Source organism: Saimiri boliviensis, chromosome 9, assembly GCF_048565385.1.
Source record: "Saimiri boliviensis isolate mSaiBol1 chromosome 9, mSaiBol1.pri, whole genome shotgun sequence".
In the NCBI taxonomy this organism is placed as follows: domain Eukaryota; kingdom Metazoa; phylum Chordata; class Mammalia; order Primates; family Cebidae; genus Saimiri; species Saimiri boliviensis.
The window spans coordinates 51,812,127-51,839,562 of record NC_133457.1 but is presented as its reverse complement, the minus strand read 5'-3'; the positions used below and the strand labels follow the sequence as shown (position 1 = coordinate 51,839,562).

Below are 27,436 nucleotides of genomic sequence, written 5' to 3'. Positions count from 1 at the left end.
CTGAAAACGGCACAGAAATGGTATCAAGAAACCCCGATCACAAAGATACGAATCGCTTAAGGGGGTGGACCCCAAGTTCCTGAGGAACATGCGCTTTGCTGAGAAGCACAGCAAGAAGGGCCTAAAGAAGATGCAGGCCAGCAAGGCCAAGGCCGTGAGTGCACGTGCCAAGGCCATCAAGGCCCTCAGAAAGCCCAAGGAGGTTAAGCCCAAGATCCCAAAGGGGGGTGTCAGCCGAAAGCTCGATTGACTTGCCTACACTGCCCGCCCCAAGCCTGGGAAGCGTGCTCGTGCTCGCATTGCCAAGGGGCTCAGGCTCTGCCAGCCAAAGGCCAAAGCCAAGGCCAAGGATCAAAACACGGCCCAGGCTGCAGCTCCAGCTTCAGTTCCAGTTCAGTCTTCCAAAGGTGCCCAGGCCCCTACAAAGCCTTCAGAGTAGATATCTCTGCCAATGTGAGGACAGAAGGACTGGTGCGACCCCCCCGGAGCTGCCATCTGCATGGGGCTGGGGTCCTCCTGTGCTATTTGTACAAATAAACCCGAGGGAGGATTAGAAAAAAAAAACCAAAAAACTACACACTGGGTACAGTATACACTGCTCAGGTGATGGGTGCACCAAAATCTCAGAAATCACCACTAAAGAACTATTCATGTCACCAAACACCACCTGTTCCCCCCAAAAAACCATTGAAATTTTAAAAATTTAAAAATCTGAAAATAAAATACACATACACACGTATATACATACATACATGTGATTGCTAAAAAACTATAGGAAAATGTTATTATTTCTCAAAAAAAAAATAGTAATTGGTGTCAGGCACAGCTTTCAGTGATGCCCACACACAGCCACCTGCTGAGTGGACACAGCCATGTGTACCACAGATGATGGGCCTGGAGATGGATATTTACCCAAGGAGGAACCTGTCCATAGGCCAGATTGTGCCAATTAAATTCCCTCTAGCAACAAATTAGAGACACAAAAGGAAGTAACCAGTGAGTGGAGAACACTGAGCAGTCAGGACTCAGGGTAGTATCACCAGCCAAATACGGCCAGTCCTGAGAAGCTGCTGGAGAAACAGAGGAAAGATACCACATTCTAGCTGTGAAGGGAGAAAGGCGTGTGGATGCCAAAGGAGCCCAGGCTGGCACGAGTGAGATGAATGAGTTCACAATGCAAAGAACAATCAACCATTTGTCTGTTTAAGAACACCTCATGTCTAAATCATAGGTATGAGACCTTAAAACGGTGGCCTTGAAACTCACCTTCCTTATCCCCATGCTCTCCAGCTTCTCTTCCAGGGTGTCCTCCAGGATTGGTCTGAATTGCTTCAGCAAGATGGGGTTACACCTCAGAGCTGCCAGCACCTTTTGCTGCTCATCCTGGGAGTCCTCCAGCTCTGTAGCATAAGATACACCCAGATCAGCCTGGGCACCTGAGCTCTCCATTCCCAGAACCCCACCACACCTGCCGAGCCCTCACTCTGCCAAGGATTCTGCCAAGGATCCTGGTCTCTGGCCTGTGATGCCCAAGGCCACTGATCCCTCTTGAGTGTCCATCCTTGGGTCAGAAGCTAGGGTATTTCTGCTCCTGGGTACCACTGCCTTAGGCCCTCCACACAACTTCGGCATTCTCATCCCCTGCCAGTCTGGATCCCTAAAACTTGGGCTCAGTCAGTCCTACCACAGGTTAACTCAGGACTTGGGGCTTGCACTTGAGCCCTGAAAGCTTCCCTGGGCTCCCTTCTGATCTCAGATTCCACGCTCCTCTGCAATGAGTTCCAGCCTAATCCTAGCTCCACCTGATACCCTCATCTCATTTCCATGCCAGGCCCAATTCTGGTCCAGGTGATAAATTGGTGGACCAAATAGACAGATCGCTGCTCCCTCAAGTTTACTGTCTAGATTGGGTATTCTCCCTCTAACTTCAGCATATATCAGAATCACCTGGGCATGGGTTAAAAATTAATAGTCCTTCACCTCACCCTCCAAAGAGTCTGATTCCGTAAGTCTGGGAAAGGGCCCTAGAATCTGCATTTTAACATGATGAGATGATTCTGATGGAGATGAACCACAGGCCATACTTTAAGAAATACTGATCTGAGGCTAGCAAAATTAGCAAATACAATTAAATGTGGTAAGTGCTACAAAGGAGCAGTCCAAGGCGAGTCAAGGAAGGCATCCCAGAGTGTTCTTCAAGTTCCATGTGGGGGCCTCTGTGGTAAGAGCTGGACCAAGCCCTTTAACTCACTCAGTGGACATTAACTGAACAAGTAGCATGAGTGTAATAAGACTGGGGCTGGATGCTAAGGACACAGAAGCCCATCTCTCATCCCCCAAAGACCTCACTCACAATCAAGGGTGGTGAATCTCACCGCTGGCTGTGTGTGGGAATCACCCCAGGCTGATGCCATCAGAATCTCTCAAGGTGGACCCCAACACTTGATATTTGTTTTAAATTCTCTAGATATTTTAATCAACAGTGAAGCCTGAGAAACAATGATTGTAGGACAATGCTCCTTAACTGTGAGCCAAAGCAGCGGCATCACCTGGTAACTTGTGAGACGCAGATTCTCAGCTCCCACTCTAAACCTATTGAATCAAAAATTCTACAGGTGGGGCCCAGAAATCTGGGTTCTAATAATTCCTCCCCTGCCACACATTCACCCCCCGATCCTGTGTGATTCTGCTCAATAAAGTTGGCACCTGGACATGATCCTCAGCCTTGTCTACACATTGGAATCACCTGGGGAGCTTTAAATGCTGCTGATGCCTGGAACCCATCCACTCCATGTTCTGCTTTAGGTAACGTGGGGGTGTGAAGTGGTCCTCTAAACAGTTCAAGCTTTATAGGTGATTCTTAATGTTTAGCCAGTTGTAGACAGCCACTGGTCTCACAGTGGTTCTCAAACTTGAGCAAGAATCAGAACGCCCTAGAGAGTGTGTGAAAACAGACTTCTGGGTCCTGCCCCGAGTTTCCGCTTCAGTTTGTCTAGGATGGGGCCTGAGAATTACAACTTTTCGTTTCTAACAAACTCCCAAGTGATGCTGTTGCCTGCCAGTCTGGGATGGGAAGAGGTAGACAAACACACACAGTATGATAAGCAAGTAAAACCTCCACTGTAGCAACAGGCACACAGCCGTGGGATCCCCTGACTCATCAATCTCAGACTCCTCCTCTCTAGTACCCTGCATCCACTGTTTGAAGATGTGATTCATCCTACCTGAGGACCTTGTGTTACTCAACAGATACCTTCCTCAAAAGTGATATGCAATTTTAATTTTTACAACTATATCCCAAGGTTAAATGTCCTGGGAGGGTAGAGGGAGGTAGTAGAGGACTAACTGGTTAAATAAATTTTAGTTCATCTATCTAATGGAAGGCTGCAAAGCCCTGAAAAAATAATGAAGCAGTTCTCTATAAAGGGATATGAAACCATTTCCCAAATAAGTTGTTAACAATATAACTAACTGCAGAACAATGTGTATAGTGTATTCCCATTTGGGAAAAAGGAGAAAAATGGGTACACACATGTGCTTACATTTGCACATATTCCCATGCAGAATTGAAGGATACATGAGAAACCATAACAATAAAACTTCTGGAGAGGAAACTGGATAGCTGGGCAGAAAGGAGGCCTATTTCTTACTGCACACCCCTTTATATCATTCTTTTCTTTTCCCAAAGTGCATAGATTACCATCTTGAAAATAAAGAAAAACTTTACATTAAAAAATAGAAAATCCCACAATGAGCTCTTTGATGGCATAATTACAATTTGTCTGGGAAACTTTGAAATTGTCGTATCATTGCCTTGCTCAAACAGACAGGCCCTGGTCAGTAGCTTTCCAGTCACCACTCACTCATCTGTCCTTCCACTCCCTGACAATCCTAAGAGCTCCTTGCAGTCAGAGAGCATCTCTATTTTTTCCACTTCTCTTTTGCACCCCTTGGCTGCATCTGGTTGAGAGGTCTGCGAATCAGAGTCAGTCATGGAATAGGGTGAATAAAAACAGCAGGTACCCAGTGCTCTGAAAAGGGAGCCGAGGTGGATTACTACACATTAGTTAAGTCCTGTGTAATCTGTCTGCAGGAAACTCACAACGCAGAAGAAAACAGCAAGGGCCATTTTAAGCCAATTCAGCAAATTATCTTCCACTGCTCTGCATAGCCTCAAGTGAGAGTCAGTGGGATAGGCTGTGAATCAGAAGTCACTCCAAATCCTCACTCAGCTACCTGCTAGCTTTGTGGCTTTGGACAAGCTAATGACCCTCTCTGGTCCTGGGCTTCCCCATCACTAAACCAGCAGATTGTTTATGTTAGTACCTGCATGTCACATACCTGGCACACAGAAGGTGTTACGAAGTATTATTTCAGGCTGGCTGTGGTGGCTCACACCTGTAATCCCAGCCCTTTGGGAGGCCGAGGCAAGCGGGATCGCCTGAGGACAGGAGTTCAAGACCAGCCTGGCCAACATGGTAAAACCCCATCTCTACTAAAAACACAAAAATTAGCCAGGCATGGTGGCAGGCGCCTGTAATCTCAGCTCCTTGAGAGGCTGAGGCAGAGGAATCACTTGAACCAGAGAGGCAGAGGTTGCAGTGAGCCAAGATCATGCCATTGCACTCCACCCTGGGCAACAAGAGCAAAACTCCATATCAAAAACAAATATATATATATATATATATATATATATATATATAATTTCACATCCTTAGGTCCTTAGTTCCCTCCACTCCAGCTTCAGGTGTCCAGATATAGTTAAGTAGAGACAAACTAAACAAGGAGGAGGGCAGCAAATCTGTTTCTGCACTGGACATCCAGGAAAGAAAGTCAGTCCCCACCTTCTTCCGGAGAGTCCTCCTCTGTGTCCACAGCCTTTGGCACCTCGTGGATCCCTTAAAGAGAGAAGGAATGGTTAGTGCCACCAGTGCCCTGGACCCCATCCCTGACTAGGAGAAAAGTACAGGACTCCAGCTGGTTATAAGCCAGAAAAAGAAAACCCTCCAGTCAGCTCGTCTTGACTCGGGAGAGGCGGGATGGAGCAGACGTAGAGGGCAGAAAGATCAGAGTCCACTCACCATCTCCGCCCCTTGCTATCTGTGCAAGAGACGGGAAGTCCTTGAACCCCTCTCAGCCTCAGTTTCCCCACCTACAAAATGAGGATAATAATATCCACCCCACATTCAATAGTAAGCCAATGTAATGAGATGATGAATCTGAAGTGGCCGGGGAAAGGTGTGGCACACGGCTGTTATTAATGGCTCTGTTCTGCCTCCATCCCTCAGGAGGTTCAGGGTCTCAGGGCTCAGGCCTCTCTGAACTGGCTGGATGGCCGGGAAAGCAAGGGGTAGGAGAAAAGGTGAGTTTGCAATAAAAGGTAGAAGCGTAGCTTAAGCCATAGGACAGGGGAGCTGGAGGTGGCAGATGAAGGGCCAAGCTTCACAAGCAGCTGTCCAAGGTCCTCTAAACAGGAGCAGTCCCCTGTGGGTTGCCATCTAACTTTAGATGCCAGCACCTACACCCCATTACACAGAGACACACGTATCCCCACACCACAGTACCCAAGAGGAGGCTGTATATCCAAACAGGACACATTCACGTAAGTTTGGGGTCAACTTGCTGAACATTGGGAACAAGGTAAAGGTTGCCAGCAACCCTGAATCCTAATTTTCCTCAATCACTGCAGGCATGGTGCATTAGAAAAGCCTGCTCGTGAAACCCCACTCCACCCATAATCACCCTCCTCCCCACTGCCTCCATCCCTCTACAGACAGAGCAAGCCAGGCAAGAGGCCCTGCCAGCTACATGGAAAGCCTTCAGCACAAACACTACCTGCAGCCTGTGTGTCCCAGAAGCCTGATACTACATGTCCACAGGCTGCTGTCACCAATCCTTACCCATGAATTGAGAGAGAGGGAAAAGGAGGGAGAAAAGCCAGAGACAACAGCCAAGACTGCTATAAACCGCCCTGTGTAGACTTACCCTCCACCTTCCTGAGGGACAAGGTCTGGATCTGCAAAGAGGTGGAATAGAGCGGGTTACAACCAGCAGAGAACGTTGTGAGAACTCTGCATGGAGCAGTGTTTCTGCCTAGCACACGGAGGAAGGAATGGCTACTGATTCCATGCCTCCCATTGGGAACTGGAAGGAGCACAGATGCACCATCCCAGCCCCCTGACACATCTCTGGGGTCCATGTGAGAAAGAGAATGGCAGCATCCTCCATTTTCCAAGGTAGGGAGGCAAGAATGTCCCCTCTTCAAAGAATTATAGCTCGAGGGCGGTAGTCCCATAGGAACAGAGTGGGACATGCACACAGTCGTTCCTATTGGTATAATTCACGGAAAACAGCCAGGGCAAGGGAGAGGCTCCCCTCCCACATTGTGAGCCTCTGAACAGAGCACCCCTGGGCGGAAGGAGCCAGACATGGCCCCGGACAGGAGGCCAGATGTAGACATGCACTGAACTGTCTACTCAACCACCCTGCTCCAAGAAGTTCCTCTTCCTTCCTCCTTCATGGCTGCAGGCAGGACAGCCACAGGTGAACAATGAGACTTCACACCACAGCCGTAGCCAATATCCAGGCTCGGGCAGAGAGCTCTGGACTGACAATAAATGAAGTCAAGAGCTGCTGGCAGCCAACTGTTTGTGGTTTCCTTGGTATGTATATTTGTTTCACCACATGAAACAGATAAGAAGCAGAAGCTGATCTTCAGGATAAAAGGAAAATAATAAAGTAGTTATAGAGAAAGGAACAGAGACACACAGAAAAGGAAAACACAACCACATTCATGCCTCTGGATTCAGTTTATTCCCAGACTCAGCTGTTCCCCTGGAGTGAGCTCTATGATATGCACCATCTACGGCAAACTCCCTCTTCTGCTTAGGCTTGCGTCGCTTTTTATTACCTGTGGTGGCACATACTGACAAATAACTCATCCAATGTCCATTCTCCACTGTTGTCTCCTTTGCCTACCTCTACTCCAGAATGCAAAACTAAGTATTTACTTTCCCAGCCTTCTTTGCAGCTGTTGTTGCCCATGTGACACAGCTTTGCCCAGTAATATAGGTAAAGAGAAGTCTTGGGAAGGGGCCTTTTCATCAGCCTCTTCCACCAAATATGGTTGTAGGACTGGACTACAGTAGTCTGCTTGCAACTACGAAAGTGAAGCAGGAAACAAAAGTCATCACACTGAAGATGGTTTAAAAAAAAAAAAAAAAACCCACAGTCTGTGTTCACAATGGCATACTTCTGCTGCTAACCAAGGCCAGCAACTGTCACCTCTCTTGCTGTTACAATAAAAATAAGTCCCTATTAGCCTATTCTGTTACCTTTTGCCAATAGGTTCCTAACTGAATCATTTGCCAACAAGAGTTCTGAGTAGCATACAGGACATTGCAGCCAGCAGGGAACATGGTGGAAACTCTGCTGTGGTTTCCTCCCTAGGAAACCTCCGGACTAGAGCTCAGTGCAGAGCTGAGCGTTTGAGGCGGCGGGGTAACAGTGAAAATCAGCAAGCGAGTGGGGTAGATATGCTGCCTGGGGGGAATGTGGCTGGGAGTATAGAGAAGCACAAATAGCAAGGGGTGCAGGAAGAAGAGGCAGGGACTAGACAAGGCATCCCCAAACATTTTACACAGGGGGCCAGTTCACTGTCCCTCAGACCCTTGGAGGGCCACCACATACTGTGCTCCTCTCACTGACCACCAATGAAAGAGGTGCCCCTTCCTGAAGTGCGCCAGGGGGCCAGATAAATGGCCTCGGGGCTGCATGCGGCCCACGGGCCGTAGTTTGGGGATGCCTGGACTAGACAGTAACAGTGGGTGCTCAGCCCAGGGTAGCTGTGCGGAGCCTAGTCCACCGGTGGATGGCAGCAGAGGAAGACACAGACTTTCCACAGACCCGGGGCTCGGGAGGGAGAGCTAAGCCTGGACTAGACAGAGAATTGTCAGCAAGAGGTAAGGAGTCACAGGGGCCAGCTTGAGGAGAAAGGTGCTAAGTGAGTGCCTTTTCATCACACTCTTTTATCTCTAACCTTGTCAGAGGTTGTTCATTTATGAAAAAGGTACTGGCTAAGGAATTATGCCTGAGAACACTATGTAAAGAACACAAGCTTTGCATTCTTCCTGCCTGGCTAGGGTTGAATCTCATCACAGAGTGCCCCATGAGGACTTGAGCGAGGGACTTGCCTTCTCCAGCGTACTTTATCGTCTGTCAAATGAAGATGGGGAGAAGGGGATGCCTACCTTGAAGTATAGTAGTAAGGCTTAAATGAGGTAATAAGCAAAGCATAAGGGAGGCGCTGAGCATTTTACATGGTCTCTGCTGTTAAAGTGGCCCCTTCTGCCAGCAGCCCCTAAGGAGGTGGCACATCTTCAGCCTGGAAGGAGGAAGTTACAGCCTTATCATTTTGTGTCCTTCATGCCTAAGGACTTTTCTCTCTCCTTAAGGAGGCTGAGTAGTAAGACGCACTGATGAGCCCAGAAGAATCCAAGGAGATCCTCACAGGATAGAGGCCCAGGGACACCAAGGCCTGGCTGAAAGGAGGGGCAGACCTACCATCTCTTCCTGGGAGGCAATGATCCTAGCTTGTTCCTGCAGCTGGGCATGGAGGGCGCTGATCTGGTGCTGGGACTGGGCAGCTGCCTTCTTCTTATCCTGGGACAGGGAGGCCTGGAGCCTCTGGTTCTCCTCCTGTAGCTGGTGGGCACAGGATGACTGGTTGGTCAAATGTCTGCAGGGACATCTGAGTGCCCCATTTCTGCAGGGCCAGCACCTGTAGGCATGTGCTGGGGAAGGGTTTCACTTGAAGCACAGTAAAGGATTTGGAGACCAGGACAGGCTTTCTAACAAGACTACCTTCCAGTCTGGGGACATTTTTGTGCTGTGCCTGAGAAGTAAGAATAGAATGCATGCCTTTAAGACCAGGAGAAAAAGAGCTGTCTGTCAGATGTAGCCACCCACTGAGGAAGTCAGGTAAATTAAGACCATTCGAAAATCATCAAATGGATGCTTTTAGGTGAAAACAAGAGGTGAAGAAAACGAGTTAACATACTACTTCTGATATAAGAGCAGAGATAAAGTGAAAATATTTATTAATATTTGCATAAAGAAACTTTAGAAGAACACAAAAGAAAGTCATAAAAGTCACCTGAGCAGTGGGTGTTGGGGACAGGTAGATGATTACAGGTGGGAATGAGACTCTACTCAATATATCTTAATCTATTACTCCTGTTTTGGGAACAAATGTGAATGTATTTCCCATTTGAAAATGCTTCAGACAAAATAAAACCATTACATGTGAGTGATCATGTGTCCCTATACCAGAGTGAGGAGTGTCTACCACAGGCCAGACTGATCTAAACCTTTTCATCTAAGCTTTTTGCAGGCGGAATTCTGGGGCTCTTATGAACCAGCTTCCTCCTCAACTTGCCTCCTGCTCAGGGCATTTTTACAGAAGCTGTTTGTTCTGCCCTGAGGCCCACTGCTCCCTCTTCACCATTCTCAGTATCTGAGTCCTTCCCTTTGAACTCCCACTGAACTATCACTGAGACCCACTGGTTCTCTCCTAGGTGGAAAAGTTTCAAAGAAGAGCCAAAACATGAAACCACCAGGTGATTCATCTGGGGCTTATGGCACAACCCTCCCTGGAGGGCCTAAAGGGGTCACTGCAAAGAAGACCACAGAACAAAAGATATGTTCAGTTCAGAGAAGGCCTGGAGGCCCCTGCTCCTGGCCAGGGAAGCTGCTGGATGGGCAGCTAACCTCTTCTGTGTCCTGATGGGAATGGTAACCAGGAGTGATATCTGCAGCAAAGTATCTGCCATTCAGTTCCAGGTGAGATAGGGGAGATGGTGGATGAGTGGGGGGTGGAGAATACTGAATTCTGAGAGGTCATAGGAAACCAAACTCCCTGAGATCACCCAACAAGAACTACCTCTCTCTTCTCAGCCACATGCTCTTCATGCAGTTCCTTCATTTTTCTCTTCCACTCTGTTTTCTGAAAAAGATTAAAAACTTATCAATTGGACCCTTATAGGTATTAAAACATGTTAAAAAGCTATAGGAAGTTAAAAGTACTGGCTCATGGGTAGGCAGACAGAGTAGTGAAATAGAATAGAAAATCCAGACTAAAGATGGAAATAAATGGAAACGAAGGGGAGGGAGATGGATTATTGATTTATGGTGCTGGAACAAATGGCTAGCTGCCTGGAAAAAAAAATACGAAGCTGGATCCTTATTTCACATCTTAAACCAAAATAAATTCTAGGTGGGTCAAAGATTTAACACAAAAAATAAGGCCATAAAATAAGACTAAAAGAAAACACAGGAATGTTGTATTTTTAAATCTCAGAGTGAGGAAGGCCATAAAGAAAGATTAATAATTGGATAATTTTGACTACATAAACATAATTCATTGTTGTATGGCCAAGCCAGAATCAACAAAATTGAAAGGCCAACAGAATACTGGGGAAAATAACCACAAATAGAAAAACAAAGGGCTGAGTTAATTTCCATACGTTATACAAACTCACAAATAATAGAAAAACAGAGAAAGAATGTGAACCAAATTCTTGCGAAAAGAATGGCCTCTTTATAATGTAAAACCTGTAAAACATCAATCAGCACTTCTGCTGATTGTTAGCTAGACTTCGTGGTTTTGTTTTGTTTTGTTTTGTTTTTCAAGAATTTTGGAGAGCAGAAAGAGAAGTACAACATGATTTAACAACTGTACCGATTCCCCTTTTTGTCATGGAATTATCAGTGATACAGACCATTTTACAGGCAGGCTGCAGTAAAATTCATGCAGGGGCGGCCAGAGCCAACTCCTACCAACCTGTGAGAGCAGACTGTGCACAAGTCCTCCCAGCTCCATTAGGTGACCTCACACATAGCATGAAATTGGCCATGGTGGAAATATTTACACCATGGAAGTTGGCAAATGCTACAAATTAAAGCTTTTTCATTCCAGAGAGCTGGCTGCTAAACAGCTATCATCACAACACTGAATGCATCCAAAATATCTTCCAACCCAAGAGACTGTCACACTTTCTAAGAGTTGTTTTCAACTGAGTTAGAATCAGAATGCGGCAAAGGTGTCAAATAAGAGACAAAGCTGTATGTATTTTTCAAAAGATCTTAGGCAAATCTGACATTGCACACATACCACCAGCCTCACCTGTGAACCCTATTCTATGCTTCCATGTATTGGCAGAAGGTCTAAAAATACAGAACTTTGAGGCCCTTCAACTTCTCTACACTCATAGAACAAAAATGAAAGAATATATTGGAAGAGAAGATAGCTCTTGGCTTCCTGTGGGAAGAAGGGCATGGAGCATCAGGTCACCTGAATTTCTGTCTTCTCTCTCAGGGCCTGGAGCTCCTGTGCCTGACGGAGCCACTCCTCAGACTCCTCATTTTGCAGTGATCCCAGGTTGGATTCCATCACACTGTGGGACTGCAGCATCCGCAGTTTCTGAAAAGGCCAGGGCATAGTTTTATTCAGATGAAGACCTAATCATGTTGTCTTTTATATATGGAACTGTGTCAGAGGTGCACGCCTTACCCAACTCATCCTCCCAATTCATCCTCACTAGATATTTACACACCAACAAACATTCATACAAATCAGCCCCCTTCATGAAGGCTCTCCTGGGATATCAGCCCTTGCACAGAAAAAGCAAGTTGCATGGAAGAACAAATTAAAGAGTGTAGTTTCCATTTCACTTAAATTCTGGTATACTCAAAAATCCCAAGATCTCCTGACTGCTGCCCCATTTCTTCCTCAATCTGGAATAAACTGATAAGAATCAGACTCTTAGAGCCTGTGGGAGGGTCTCAGGCACCCCAGGCCACTCCCTGAGGACTCCTCCCTCTCTCCCTACAAAACATCCTGGCTGTCTCCAGAAAGGGCTTTGCACAACTTGGAGTACAGTCATCAACACCTGTTGATTCCTGGGCTAGCAGTGTGTGTGACATGACATGAAGGAAAAGGCACAGAAAACTGGATCAAAGAGAGGATGCCTTTCCACCCTACCTATGATTATTTCTCAAAATATATGACTGTCGAAGTAACAAAAGCAACATATTTCTATCTGTATGATTGCATAAAACTCATAAGCCCTGCTGGGCATGGTGGATCACGCCTGTAATCCCAGCACTTTGGGAGGCTGAGGTGGACGGATCACCTGAGGTCAGGAGATTGAGACCAGCCTGGCCAACATGGTAAAACCCCGTCTCTACTAAAAATACAAAAAACTAACAGGGCATGCACCTATAGTCCCAGTTGCTCCAGAGGCTGAGGCAGGAGAATCACTTGAACCCACCTGGGAGGCAGAGGCTGCAGTGAGCCAAGATCGTGCCACTACACTCCAGCCTGAGTAACAGAGCAAGACTCCATCTCAACAACAACAACAACAACAACAACAACAAAACTCTTAAGCCCCATTAAGGCTTTAAAGAATGGCAAGCACCAAAGTTTAACTTGGTATCATTCTTGCTAACATTTCTTAACTATTGCTAAGCAATACTGATTGCAAATGTTAACCATTTCTAAACTCCTTGAAGTTTGATCAGATGTATGCACAATTCCCAGGTTCTGATGCAGCTTATGACACACCACAGAGCTGACTTTCTTGGCAATACGAATTCTCATGGTATTTTCATTTAGCTAGACAGGCACTCCATTGGCATTTCAATTTGCCCCAGGTCTAACCTAAAGTTCTCTCTTTAGTCAGGTAACTCATATAAGCTCCATACTTCTGTATCAGGTAAAAAGTTTTGAGGAAAAAATATTTTCAAAATATACATAGTTTTTGGGGGTGGGGGAAGCAAAAGAAAAAAGAAAAAAAATATATATATATATACATTTAGTTAGTTTTCATTGGCCTTCCTAACATCAGGAAATAGCTTTAAAAAAACTTGTAAAAAGAAAGTAATAGGGGTCTGTTGGTGGGGAATAGGGGAGGGACAGTTGGGGGTAGGGAAGTTGAGAAGGGATAACATGGGGAGAAATGCCAGATATAGGTGACAGGGATGGAGGCAGCAAATCGCATTGCCATGTGTGTACCTACGCAACAATCCTGCATGTTCTGCACATGTACCCCAGAACCTAAAGTGCAATAAAATATATATACATATATATATATGAAAGAAAATAATAAACTAGTAATACACCTATTTTGAGAATGGTATGGTTGATTGCTAAGAAGATTAAAAGTTAGTATATATAAAGTATACTGCATAGGAGCTAGAAAATAGTAAACACAGTCCATAAATTTTAGGCATTAGGTGTGATCTCTGAAGACCCCAACAGAGCATCTGGCATGTAACCAGGATTCAGGGAATATCTGTTGGGAGAAAAATGCATTCGGTTAAATTTTGCCCCATTTCTTATCCAGTGATGAAAGCCCTTTGCAAAAATAAGGATAATACCTAAAGATATTACTATATACCAGATATACTACTGATATATTACTATATGCCAGATTATGTTACATACTGTTTATGTATTAATTTAACCCTTTCAGCAGCCTATCTTATAGAAATAAAACTGAGGGATGAGGAGGTTAACTAATTCATTCAAGGTCTCACAATCAGTACGTGACAGGGCAGTGATTCAATCCTAGGCCTCTGATACCTGGGTCTCTAATATCAGGCCTCTGATAACTGGCCTCACAGTATTTTAGCTTCCAACAGCAGTGAAATAAAAGTAGTACAAAGAAATAAATTTTGAGAATAAGCAGATTTCCAACAAAGGAACGTTGAAAAGTCTTTTATATTGGGTACCTCTTCTAGTGAAGAGTTCTGGTTGGCGACATTTTTAAATTCATCCCAAAATATTTTTTTTAGTTTGTCTATTTCCCCATAAAGTTTGGTCCACTCTTGTTGTTTCCATTCATCAAATTCTTTCTTAGCTTCTATTTCTCTCTGATGAATGATCTCTGCTTCCTACAAAGAAGAGCAAGAACAATAAGATGATTAATTCCACATTACAACAAATATTTACTAAGAACCTGCTTAGGCCTCCTTGTCTATGCAAGCCACTATGGAGACCCAAAGAACATTCATCCCATAGTTCCCATAGTTTGGAGCTGGAAGGACCAGTCTAAGCCAGTCTTACCTGAACTGTAAAGTTCATTGAGGAAAGTTCATGTTCCTTGTTCTCTATGCAGGCATACATCTGAGATATTACAGGTTCAGTTCCAGACCACCACAATAAAGTATCGTAACAAAGCAAGTATGGAATAAAGCAAGTATCACAATACAGCAAGAATGTCATAAATATTTTTGTTCTCCAGTGTATATAAAAGTGATGTTTGCACTAGACTGTAACCTATTAAGTGTTCCGTAGGTTTATGTATAAAAACAATGTATGTAACTTAATTTAAAACTACTTTATTGCTTAAAAACAAAGAGAAATAGCTAGGACCTAATTAAACTAAAGAGCCTCTGAACAGCAAAAGGAACAGTCAGCAGAGTAAACAGACAACCCATAGAGTAGGAGAAAATCTTCACAATCTATACATCCGACAAAGGACTAATATCCAGAATCTACAACGAACCCAAACAAATCAGTAAGAAGAAAACAAACAATCCCATCAAAAAGCAGGCTAAGGACATGAATAGACCATTCTCAAAAGGGATATACAAATGGCCAACAAACATATGAAAAACTGCTCAAGATCACTAATGATCAGGGAAATGCAAATCGAAACCACAATGCGATACCACCTTATACCTGCAAGAATGGCCATAATCAAAAAATCAAAACACAGTAGATGTTAGTGTGGATGTGGTGATCAGGGAACACTTCTACACTGTTGGTGGGAATGTAAACTAGTACAGCCACTATAGAAAACAGTGTGAAGAGTCCTTAAAGAATTACAACTAGAACTACCATTTGATCCAGCAATCCCACTACTGGGTATCTACCCAGAGGAAAAGAGGTCATTATTGGAAAAGATACCTGCACACACGTTTATAGCAGCACAATTCACAAGTGCAATATCATGGAACCAATCCAAATGCCCATCATTCGATGAGCAGATAAAGAAACTGTGGTGTATACAGATAGATAGATAGAGATAGATAGATAGATAGATAGATAGATAGATACACACACACACACAATGGAATACTACTTAGCCATAAAAAGAAATAAATTAATAACATTTGCACATTTGCAGTGATCTGGATGAGATTGGAGACTACCATTTTAAGTGAAGTAACTCACGAACGGAAAACCAAACATCGTATGTTCTCACTGATATGTGGGAGCTAAGCTATGAGGACGCAAAGGCAAAAGAATGATACCATGGACTCTGGGGACTTGAGGGGAGGAGTGGGAGGAGCGCAAGGGGTAAAAGATAACAAATACCGTGCAGTGTATACTGTTCAGTGATGGGTGCACCACAATCTCACAAGTCGCCACTAAAGAACTTACTCATGTGACCAAATACCACCTGTACCCCAATAACTTATAGAAAATAAAAAATAATAATACAAATGTTAAAAAAATACTCTATTGCTAAAAAATGCTAATAATCGTCTGATCCTTTAGTGAGTCATAATCTTTTTGCTGGTGCTGGGTCTTGCCTTGATATTGATGGCTGCTGACTGATCACAGTTGAGGTGCCATGGCAATTTCTTAAGACAACAATAGGCCAGGCATGGTGGCTCACACCTGTAATCCCAACACTTTAGGAGGCAGAGGCAGGTGGATTACTTCAAGTCAGGAGTTCGAGACCAACATGGCCAAACCCCAGTCTCTACTAAAACTATAAAAAATTAGTCAGGTGTACTGGCACGTGCCTGTAATTCCAGTCACTAGGAAGGCTGAGGCAGGAGAATCACTTGAACCCAGGAGGCGAAGGTTGCAGTGAGCTGAGATCATGCCACTGCAATCCGGCCTGGATAACAGAGCAAGACTCCGTCAAAAAAAAAAAAAAGACATCAGTGAAGTTTGCCACCTCAACCGGTTCCTCCTTTCATGAAAGATCTCTCCATAGCATGAGATGTTGTTTGGTAGCATCTGACACACAGTAGAATTTCTTTCAAAATCAGAGTCAATACTCTTAAACTTTCCTGCTGCTTTCTCAACTAAGTTTATATAATACTTTAAATCCTTTCTTACCATTTCAACAATGTTCACAGCATCTTTGACAGTAGTAGATTCCATCTCAAGAAACTATTTGGGGGACAGCGGGGAGCAGCTGGGCCACACAGGGGGCCTGGGCTTCACCCTCACGTTGGCCCACCACCCCCAGGACGTTTCCTCATGATCTGGTGCCACAAGACCACCATCTTCACAGACGCCAAGGAATCCAGCAGGATGTTTAAGCTGACGCGCAATGTCGAGGGCATCCTCAAGTGGCTGGCCGAAAAGCAGCAGCTGTATAAGGATGACCAATTCTTGGATGATGGCAAGACACTGGGTGAGTGTGACTTCACCAGCCAAACAGCATGGCCACAGGCCCCAGCCACAGCGGAGCTGGCCTTCCGGGTGGATGACACATCTGGGGAACTGTGCGTCGAGCTGTTTACAGCCCACCCAAGGTGCCCAATGTGATGAAGCCCCAGGACTTGGGAAGCGGTGCCAATGAACAAGCCATGCAGTGAGGACCCCCAAGAGGCCCATTGCCCCCAATAACAGAGACTTGGTGGAAAAAAGAACTACTTTATTTGCTCATCCATAAGAAACAACTCTTCAACCATTAAAGTTTTATCATGAGGTCACAGCAATTCAGTCTCATCTTCAGGCTCCACTTCTAAGTCTAGTTCTCTTGCTATTTCCACCACATCTGCAGTTACTTCCTCCGCTGAGGTCTTGAATCCCTCAAAGTCATCCACAATGGCTTGAATCAATTTCATCCAAACTCCTGTTAATGTTACTATTTTGACCTCCCCCAAAGAATCACACATTTTCTTAATAGCATCCAGAATGGCAAATCCTTTCCAAAAGGTTTTCAATTTACTTTGCTCAGAATCACTATCTATGACAGCTATAACCTTACAAGATGTATTTCTTTTTTTTTGAGACAGAGTTTCGCTCTTGTTACTCAGGCTGGAGTGCAAAGTCGCGATCTCGGCTCACCGCAACCTCCGCCTCCTGGGTTCAGGCAATTCTCCTGCCTCAGCCTCCTGAGTAGCTGGGATTACAGGCATGTGCCACCATGCCCAGCTAATTTTTGTATTTTTAGTAGAGACGGGGTTTCACCATGTGGACCAGGATGGTCTCGATCTCTTGACCTCGTGATCCACCCACCTTGGCCTCCCAAAGTGCTGGGATTACAGGCTTGAGCCACCATGCCCAGCCCACAAGATGTATTTCTTAAATAGTAAGACTTGGAAGTCAGAATTACTCCTTGATTTATGGGCTGCAGAATGGATATTGTGTTAGCAGGCCTGAAAACAACACAAATCTCCTTGTACATCTCCATCAGAGCTCTTAGATAACCAGGAACATTGTCAATGAGCAGTAATTATTCTGAAAGGAATCTTTTTGTTAGCAGTAGATCTCAACAATGGGCTTAAAATATTCAGTAAACCATGCTGTAAACAGCTGTGCTGTCATCCAGACTTTATTGTTCCATTGTTAGAGCACAGGTAGAGAGAGCTAGCTCTTAATTCTTAAGGGCCCTAGAATTTTCACACTGGCAAATAAACATTGGCTTCAACTTAAAGTCACCAGTTGTATTAGACCCTAACAAGAGAATCATCCTGTTCTTTGAACTTGTGAAGCCAGGCATTGACTTATCTCTAACTACAAAAGTTCTAGATGGCTTCTTCCAATAGAAGGTTGTTTTTTCTACACTGAAAATCTGTTAAGTACAGTCACCTTGATCAATTAACTTAGTTAGATCTTCTAGATAACTTGCTGCAGCTTCTACATTAGCACTTGCTGCTTCACCTTGCACTTTCATTGTTATGGAGATGTTTTCTTTCCTTAAACCTATGAACCAACCCCCATTAGCTTCCAACTTTTCTTCTGCAGCTTCATCACTTCTCTCAGCCTTCATAGAAATGAATAGAGTTAGGGCCTTGCTCTGGATTAGACTTTGGCTTAAGGGAATTTTGTGGCTGATTTGATCTTCTATCCAGACCATTAAAACTTTCTCCATCTCAGTAATAAGGCTCTTTCACTTTCTTACCATTTGTGCATTCAGTGGAGTAGTGCTTTGAATTTCTTTCAAGGCACAACTTTGAAATTCATAACTTTGTAATTCATAACTTTGTATTAATAATTTGGCTGTTTGGCACAAGAGGACTACCTCTCAGCCCATCTCAGCTCTCAACATGCCTTCGTCACTAAACTTAAACATTTCTACCTTTCGATTTTTTTTTTTTTTTTTTTTTGAGACAGAGTTTCGCCCTGTCATCCAGGCTGGAGTGCAATGGCATGATCTCGGCTCGCTGCAACCTCCACCTCCCGGGTTCAAACAATTCTCCTGCCTCAGCCTCCCGAGTAGCTGGGATTACAGGTGTGTGCCACCGCGCTTAGCTAATTTTTGTATTTTTAGTAGAGACGGGGTTTCACCATATTGGCCAGGCTAGTCTCAAACTCCTGACCTCATGATCTGCCCACTGCAGTCTCCCAAAGTGCTGGGATTACAGGTGTGAGCCACCACGCCCGGCCCTACCTTTTGATTTAAAGTAAGAGAGGTTTGATTAAGTTTGCTATCTTATATGGACAGTTTGTGGCACCCCCAAACAATTACAGTAGTAACATCAAAGATCACTGATCACAGATCCCCATAACAGACATAATAATAATCAAGAAGTTTGAAATTTTGTGAGATTACCAAAATGTGACACAGACACATGAAGTGAGCACATGCTATTGGAAAATGATGCTGATAAATTTGCTCAACACAGGATTGGCACAAACCTTCAATGTGCAAACAATACAATGTCTGTGAAACACACAAAACGCACACAAAAAATGAGGTATGCCTGTATTCGTCACAATACCAACTATGCAGCTGGTGCTCAATAAATGCATGCTGAGGGAATGAATAATGAAGGAATCAGCAGGGCAACTTCATGTATTTTCATTCTACAAACATTTACTGAGCATTTTATCTGGGCTGGGTTCTGGAGCTTTCAGAATCAAACCCAGTCTTTGTCCTCAAAAAGTTAACTAACAGCGTTGTGTACAAAGCTAAAATTCAGGTTCAAACATCCTCAGAGGCTGCTGACTAATGCAGGAAACTGCATCTCTCTGCTGTACTTTTGTCCACAAAAGTCTGGCAAAAATAATTCAATTTTCCTTTCCAGACTACCTAAAATCATTTGCTGTGTCCAAGAAGGCATTATCTGTCCCAGCTCTGATTCCCAGCTCTGGGAAACCAGCTGGAAATTTTGCCCTGTGGGATTTATGTGCATCAGGGGCCTCCTGGGATGACCCAAGTCTCCCTGATGTTTTCTCTCCCTGCCCACCTGGAGCTGCCGCTGCCTCTCGGCCTCCCTCTGGGCTTCCAGCTCCCCTTGAGTCCACTTTAGCTTGGCCCGTAGCTCTTCTAACACCTCTTCCACTGGCTGCTCCTGCTTCTTCTGTTTTCCTGTGGGGAACATGCAAAGACAGGGTGACCAGTTTAAGTGCAAAAATCAAGGGAGTGTAGTTTCTCACCTCATCAATCAGCCACACCTCGGTCTGAATCCAGCTTTGCTACTTAGTACACTGACTTTGTACAAAGAACGTAACCTCCCTATCCCTCTGTTTCCCCAAACTCAAAAACAGAGATAACAATAGCACCTAACTCAGAGAGCTGCTGTGAGGATGAAATGTGAGAATGCAAAGTGCTTAGCATAGTGCCTGGCATGACAGCTCAAAAAGTGTGAATTATTATTGTACTGTCACTTAAAATAAGTATTTTGACAGTACTGATGCATGGAAATAGAAATTTAAAATTACTACAGTAACAGAAGCAGAATACCAAATAGTCTGTACACCAATTATCACTACAAAAAACCTATCTATATATCCTAACAGTAATCAGAGATAATTTTAAAGTAATAAAAATCATTGTAGTTTTAAGTTCACTTTTTTCAGTAAGTGTATAGTTTTAAATTTCAAATGAAAAAAATAGCAGCATGTATTGTAAAGAACCAAAGCTACTTTAAGTGAATAAATTGTTTAAGTGAAGAAAAAGATTCAGAATTAATTATAAAAACATCCTAACTAAACCACATATTGATGATAAAGCAAGGGCTAAGAGTCAAAAAAGAAACCAATTTTTCTTGAACATTTGTTACTTTTTAAAGCACACATAGTGATTACTAGACAAATAGTACTGTCATTAAAGTTCTAAGCCTTTTCTTTGAAAAGGGATGTGACTTTTCTCTCAGGTTGGACATTTTACAAACAAGCAATTTTTAGTTGCGGTAGAAATTAATTTGCTTCAATAACATGATTTGAGGCAACTGTGGAATAGAAGAGTTAGGCATCTAGGCTCGAGCCTGCACTCGAGCTGCCTGTAAGGAAAGAGGCCATGATATAGCCAAAGTGACCTTAAGAACACATTTCTCTCTCCTTACAGCACTTTACGTTAAGGAAATAAGAGGAGATACATACAAAGATCTACATGCAAGAATATCAACCATCATGTGATTTATAATAAAGAAATGTTGGGGTAAAGGATATATTCAGCACAAGGAAATTGTGAAATAAATTATGATAACAACCTAATGAAATACTATTCAGGCATTAAAAACCACATTTTCAAAGGTAATTTAATGACATTGGAAAATGCGACATATTCTTAAATGAAAATAAGCAGTAATCAAAGTGCACACTATTTGATTATATATGTCTACAGAGAATACACCAAAATATTAACTGCTGATGATATTGTCCATGGTTTCTATTTTCTCTTTTCTACTTTCCTGTATTTAAATTTTCTAAATCAGAGATATATTTTTATTCAAAAAAAAATTAACGTGTGGAAAATTTATTTTTCCTTAGCCTCCAATGCAGAACTAAGAAGAATTAGATATGCACTAAATGCATAATAATCAGGTAAGCGGTACTGTTTTAAAACTCAATCTGTTCTATGAAAAGGGAATTTGAAGGACAAAAAGTAGGAAAGGTTTTACTTAATGGCATTTTTATATTTATATTTATTTTATGTTTTAACAGATATTTCTTACTGAACCTCAAAAAGTGAATATAGGTTGAATGCAGTGGCTCAAGCCTGTAATCCCAGCACTTTGGGAGGCTAAAGCAGGAAGATCGCTGGAGCCCAGGAGACCAGCCTGGCCAACATAGTGAGACCTCATCTCTAGGAAAAATTTTTAAAATTAGCCAGGCATGGTGGTATGTGCCTGTAGTCCCAGCTACTCGGGAGGCTAAAGTAGGGGGATGGCTTGAGCCCAGGAAGTGGAGGCTGCAGTGGAGCCAAGATCAAGCCGCTGCACTCGAGCCTGAGTGAAAGAGTGAGACATTGTCTCAAAAAAAAAAAAAGTGAATGTAAAATATGCAAATATTTTTATGGGGAAAACATACAGCCTTGCTCCACATTTTGGAATTTGTAAAAATAAAGTGATTAAGTCATGATAAGCTCAGGTATGTAGAAAAGTCAAAGAACTGGTCTGACTGCCCATTCACCCCATTTAAGATTATTCGTGGCTGGCATCAGAGAATTGCAGATTCACAGAAGGCTGGAAGGTAAGAGCCCTTCAAAGTCACTTCATCTGACTGCCCCACTTACAGTGAAGGCCACTGAGACACAGAGGGGAAAGCACTGACCAAGGTAACATAATAAATACAGAAAGAGCTAAGAGTGACATCTACCTGTCTGACTCCCAGCCCTTCTTTACACATGGAGTCAGAAACCCTTCCAACCCATGTGGGCTCTCTGGGTGGTGGATGGTGGGATCATCCCATCCCCAGTTGGAAAGTGAGATTCTGAGAGCAGTTTTGGGTAGTATAGGTGGTCGCCACCCACTTAATACCAGCTCTAGGCCCTTCCACAGTCCCAGAAGGGGACCAGGTTGCTGTCTGGACTCACCTTCTGAGTCCAGTCCTGCATGCCTACGCTGGATGTGGCCCCGGAGAAAGTTGGCATTCATGAATGTCTTGTCACACAGGTGGCACTATACAGAGAGGAAGGAATGGGGAACAGGATTAGGTCAACTGAGTCAGCCTTGGATTTTCGCTATATCAAAGCCCCCATCCATTTGGGACCCCTGGGCTGCCTCAGAAATAAAGAATTTAATTTACTGAGCAAGGGAATGATATCAACCCATGCTGCTCATTAGAATCACCTAGGAAGCTTTAAAATACTACCAGTGCCCCAGGGAAACTGTGAACACTGACTGGATATTTGATGATACTCAGGAATTTGTTGCTTTTTCAGAGTATGATATGGTGTTTGTCTATGTTTAAAAGTCAGAGTCTTTCCCTTTTAGAGATACAAATAGAAATATTGAAATATTACAAATAAAATAATATTACTAATATGCTTCAAAATAATCCAGAAGTGGGGGAAAGTGGGCAGGCGGACAGGTGCACCAACACTGGCTATAGGTTGTTAACTGTTAGTGCCTAGGGTTCATTACACTATTCTCTCTACTATTGCATATGTTTGAAATTTTTTATAATAAAAAATTGTTTTAAAATGTCAATGTCTAGGTTCCACCCGAGGCAGAGGTTAGCAAATAAACAGTATCTGCAATTCCACATCCCTCTCCCAAGACATTTCAGACATGACCAATCTATCATACTGTCTTCTCACTGTAAAATTTCAGAATTCTTCTCAACACAGCTTCGGAGGCTGCCATTGCTAGTTAATCAGTTATAGGCAGATTATTTGCTATCTTTGCAGACAATTGTGACAGAATTGCCAGTTGTCCCCTAACACCCATTTTCCCTTTCTTCCTTGGTAATAGTCCTGTGGTCAATAAGAATAAACACTCTATGTCCCAGCCTTCCTAGCAACCAGGTATGTCAACAGGACTTAATACTAAAAGGGTTCTGACCCTTTTAATCATAAATATTATATCAATTATATCAATTTGTTATCAATTAATAATATAGCATAATGATTCCTTCTGTCCCACTGTAATATTGTGATGTAATAAGAATGTAGGCTGGGCACAGTGGCTCACACCTATAATCCTGGAACTTTGGGAGACTGAGGTGGGCAGATCACTTGAGCCCAGAAGTTCGAGACCAGACTGGAAAACTTAGAGAAACCCAGTCTCTACAAAAAATACAAAAAATTAGCCGAATGTGATGGTAGGTATCTATAGCCCTAACTACTCAGAAGGCTGAAGTGGAAGGATCACCTGAGCCTGGGAGGTTAAGGGTGTGGTGAGCCATGATCACACAGCAGCCTCGGTGACACAGACCCTGTCTCAAAAAAAAAAAAAAAAAAAAAAGAATGTAAATTGGGTCTTTGTTCCTAGTTTCTGGCAGGGAGCTCCTAAGACACTTAAAACAAGCTTGTCCAACCTGCAGCCCATGGGCCACATATGGCCCAGAACAGCTTTGAATGCAGCCCAACACAAATTTGTAAACTTTCCTAAAGCACTGAGATTTTTTAGGAATTTTTTTTAAAGCTCATCAGCTATCACTAATGTTACCATATTTTATGTGTGGCCGAAGACAATTCTTCCACTGTGGTCCAAGGAAGCCAAAAGATTGGACACCCATGACTTACTATCTTCAGAGTGATAAGGGTGATCAAGCACCTTTTGTAATAATATTTAGTCTCAGTCCCCAGTTGATAACACAAAAGCTTCTGAGATCCTTGCGATTTGCTATAGTTTGTCCCTTCCAAACCTCATGTTGAAATTTAATCTCCAGTGCAGCAGTGTTGAGAGACTGGGAAGTATTTGGGTCACAGGGGCAGATCCCTCAAATATAGATTAATGCCCTCCCTTGAGGGTGAAAGAGTTCTCATTCTTATGAGTTTGACAGAGCTGGTTGTTACAAAGAGCCTGGCACCTCCCTCTCCCCTTACCTCCTCTCTTGCCATGAGATCTGCACAGGCCAGCTCCCCTTCACCTTTAACCAGGAGTGAAAGCAGCCTGAGGACCTCACCAGATGCCCAGTCTTGAACCTTCCAGCCAGCAGAACTGTGAGTTAAATAACCTCTTTTCTTTATAACTTATCCAGCCTCGGGTATTCCTTTGTAGCAACTAAACTTACGAAGACAGTGTGTTTTGAATGTATGCTAATGAAATGACTGGTGGCTGGGCACCTTCTGCCCCACCCCACCAATGACTTTCTGGTGACCAACCCCCATCCTGCTTTGTTTTGTTTTGCTCATCAGCTATCATTACGATGAGGATGCAGGGCTCAGGTAATCCTCCCAGGATGGGGGTTGGTCACCAGAAAGACCAAGGCATGGGTAGAGGGTTGGAACTTTCAGCTCCACCCTCCAGCCTCCAGGGAGGGAAAAGGGGCTGGACTAATAAGCAACAGCCAATGATTTAATCAATTACATATGCTTGGTGGAATCTTCATAAAACCCCTAAATGATGGGATTTAGAGAGTTTCCGGATTGGTAAATACTGAGGTGCTAGGAGGTGGCACATACAGAAAGGGAAGGGAAGTCCCTTCTCCCATACCTTGTCCTCTCTCATCCCCAAGTGCATCTCTTCCATTTGATTATTCTGACTTCTACCATTTATCATAAACTGGTAATATAGTGTCTTCTTCCTGAGTTCTGTGAGCCATTCTAGCAAATTATTGAACCTCAGGATGGAGTTGTGGAAACCCCCAATTTGTAGCCAGTTAGTCAAAAGTATAGGAGGCTCAGGTATCTGAAGTGGGGCCAGTCTTGTGGGACTGATCCCTTAACTCATGGAATCTGATGCTAACTCCGTTAGATAACATCAGAATTGAATTGCATGGCACCCAGTTGGCACTGGAGAATTGGTTGGTGTGAGGGAAAAAACCACACATTTAGTGTCAGAAGTGTTATGAGCAGAAATAGGTAACCCACCCGTCTACAAACTATGAATGTGTTGAAAACCTGAACCAGCATGACTTGTGCCCACATCCACAGAGCCTGGCACAGGACCAGCCACCATGACAATTTTTATTAAAGGGCAAATGTCCATACCTCCATGAAGACACATTCAAATGCTCCAATGCTGCTCTGGGTAATGAACTATCATTTGGTTGAATAATGGAGTCAGTATTCCAGAATCGGCCTGGCTCCACCAATCCCTTGTCACACATAAATTCAACACATACACACACACACACACCCCCCTCACACACACCTTTACACAACACACTCCTCTACATATACACACAAATCCTCCATCATACGTATATATGCATGCACTCACACCCTCCATAAATACACCCTCAGACACATACACATCCTTACCCACACTCTCCATAAGTACAAACACACTCTTACACACATATATACCCTTCATTCATTCACACACACACACAAACACTATAAATACACCTTTTTATACATGCTCCAGAGTTGTACCCTTTATAATAAAATAGTATAAGCACATATTACACACTGCACACCCAATATACACAGAGATACCCTTCAAGTATTCATACACACACACATTAAACACACACATTCACACCATTTACACTCTCTTCATACATTCATGAATATATATGCACCCTCTCCATAAACACATACAGTCCATACACACACCTCCCACACATGTACAGTCTATAAACACACACATACACACACACACACACACACACACACACACACACACACACAACCTAATGAGACACCCCTAGGCTCTCTGGCCAAGAGCAGCATCCCCGAAATCTGCTCCTAACCACTCCGAGAATGGCCCCCAGCAGCCTTGTGCACCCCCACCAGCAGTGCTGCCCCAGTTGCCCAGTGGCTGCGGCTCACAGCCCTCTCACTCTCCCCACCCAGTAGAGATTTCTCACCGTGTGGTAGCTGTGGGTGCCTGTCTGCATTAGCAGCTGCTGCAGGGTGCTGATCATCTTGCGACGCCGGCGGCTCTCCTCCCGCACACCCTTGAGCTCGTCAGCCTGGCGGCCCAGTTCCTGCTGACTGCGCTGCTGCTGGCCCAGGCTGGTCTGCAGCCGTGCCTCCAGCTGGGCAATGCTGGCACTCAAGCAGTCCTGGCAGTGCAGCAGGTACTCGATGATGAGTTGCGCCAGGCGCAGCACCTTGAGCAGTGCTGGGTCCACAGGCTGCCCACAGCGGCTGCATACCTCCCGCTCCAAGTTGCAGAAGGTGATGCCAGCAATGTTCTCCTGCAAAGTGGCCACATCCAGCTCCCGGGCCACGCGGTCTACATCCAGGGTGCTAATGCGCCTCCAGTCCATGCTATCACGGCGAGGCTTGAACTTGAAGGTGGGGAACGTGTAAGCCCCAAAGAGGGGGCCACTTAGGCCCTCAGCAGTGGCAGCTGGGGACTGCATGGGTAGGGGAATCCCTGAGCTGACCACCAGAGGAAGGTGGCACCAAGGCCACGGCAGCAGGCCAAGTAGCTGAGAGAAGGCCTGGAAAATGAGAAGAGTCCAAGTTAGGTAAGGTGTGTGTGGCTGCACAAACTGTACATCTGGCCAGCAAGCCCCTAAGTGGGGCAAAGTCAGGTGATTGTGCAGCAGCTTCAGCATGCATGGTGTGTGCTCACATGGCCAGAGCTGTGGCAAGCAAAGGTGGGCTTTGCAATCACACAGATGTGGATTCGAATGCTCTGCCGTGGGCAAGTCCCTGCACATGTTTAAGCCTCCTGTGTCTAAGAAGGAACATGAGGCCCACTGTGCAGGCCTGTGGTGAGGAATGAGGCAGGTGAAGTATCCGGCCTAGTTCCTGGCACATAGCAGGTCCTCAGTGAGCCCCCTCTGCAAAGCCCACCTCCACTGCAAGACTGCCTGGAAAAGGCCTTTGTCAGCAGGTGGCTATCCAATTTAGAAACTGGTCCTTCTACAACCCTATTTTTATCTCAGGATAAAGACCAACAACTTGCTGTGAGTGACCAAGCTACCTAATGTCTACCCTGTCCTCTCCTTCTTCTGTAACTACAGGATTCTAGTGGAACATGAGTGGACGACCTGTCCCAGCTTCTCCAGCAATAACATGTGATCATAGGACTAAGTTCTCTCTCCTGGAATATGAGTGACGTGATGGCCACCTCTGTTAGAAGGGGCTTAAGAGAGCCATGGAGTCTCTGCCACATGATGCTCAATCCATGATGGGCTTTTTTTTTTTAACTTAACAGTTAAGCACAAAGAGCTCCAGTTTGTTTGCCAAGACTCTGTTTGTACTCTCCAAACTCTTGGTGAACATACAAACTATTCTCTCTGAAGACTAACTTGACAGTATCAACAGGAATTTTGAATATTCCACTACAAAGAATTACAATTTATGCTACAAACTCATATATACAAAGGTACTTGTGAAAAAATGGTCATTGTGGTATCCTTTATAAAAGCAAACTACAAGAAAAGGTA

The 27,436-nt window shown here is 44.2% G+C and overlaps 1 protein-coding gene and 1 pseudogene across 6 annotated transcripts in view; one reads left to right on the top strand and one right to left on the bottom strand.

The window, feature by feature from the left end:
• The window catches only part of DZIP1L (DAZ interacting zinc finger protein 1 like), a 56,441-nt gene that overhangs the window by 16,737 nt on the left and 12,268 nt on the right, over positions 1-27,436 (bottom strand). For all 6 annotated transcript variants that reach the window (XM_074405873.1, XM_074405874.1, XM_039461795.2 and 3 more), the window contains 10 exons: positions 25,901-26,482; positions 22,014-22,098; positions 19,444-19,565; positions 13,792-13,953; positions 11,351-11,479; positions 9,941-10,003; positions 8,563-8,703; positions 5,986-6,016; positions 4,845-4,898; positions 1,267-1,400 (listed from right to left, as the gene is read on the bottom strand). In XM_074405873.1, the coding sequence (XP_074261974.1) occupies positions 1,267-1,400; positions 4,845-4,898; positions 5,986-6,016; positions 8,563-8,703; positions 9,941-10,003; positions 11,351-11,479; positions 13,792-13,953; positions 19,444-19,565; positions 22,014-22,098; positions 25,901-26,401 (1,422 nt within the window). In that variant the 5' untranslated portion in view covers positions 26,402-26,482. The remainder of the gene's footprint in view (positions 1-1,266; positions 1,401-4,844; positions 4,899-5,985; positions 6,017-8,562; positions 8,704-9,940; positions 10,004-11,350; positions 11,480-13,791; positions 13,954-19,443; positions 19,566-22,013; positions 22,099-25,900; positions 26,483-27,436) is intronic.
• LOC101051086 (elongin-B-like) lies at positions 15,406-16,623 on the top strand (annotated as a pseudogene).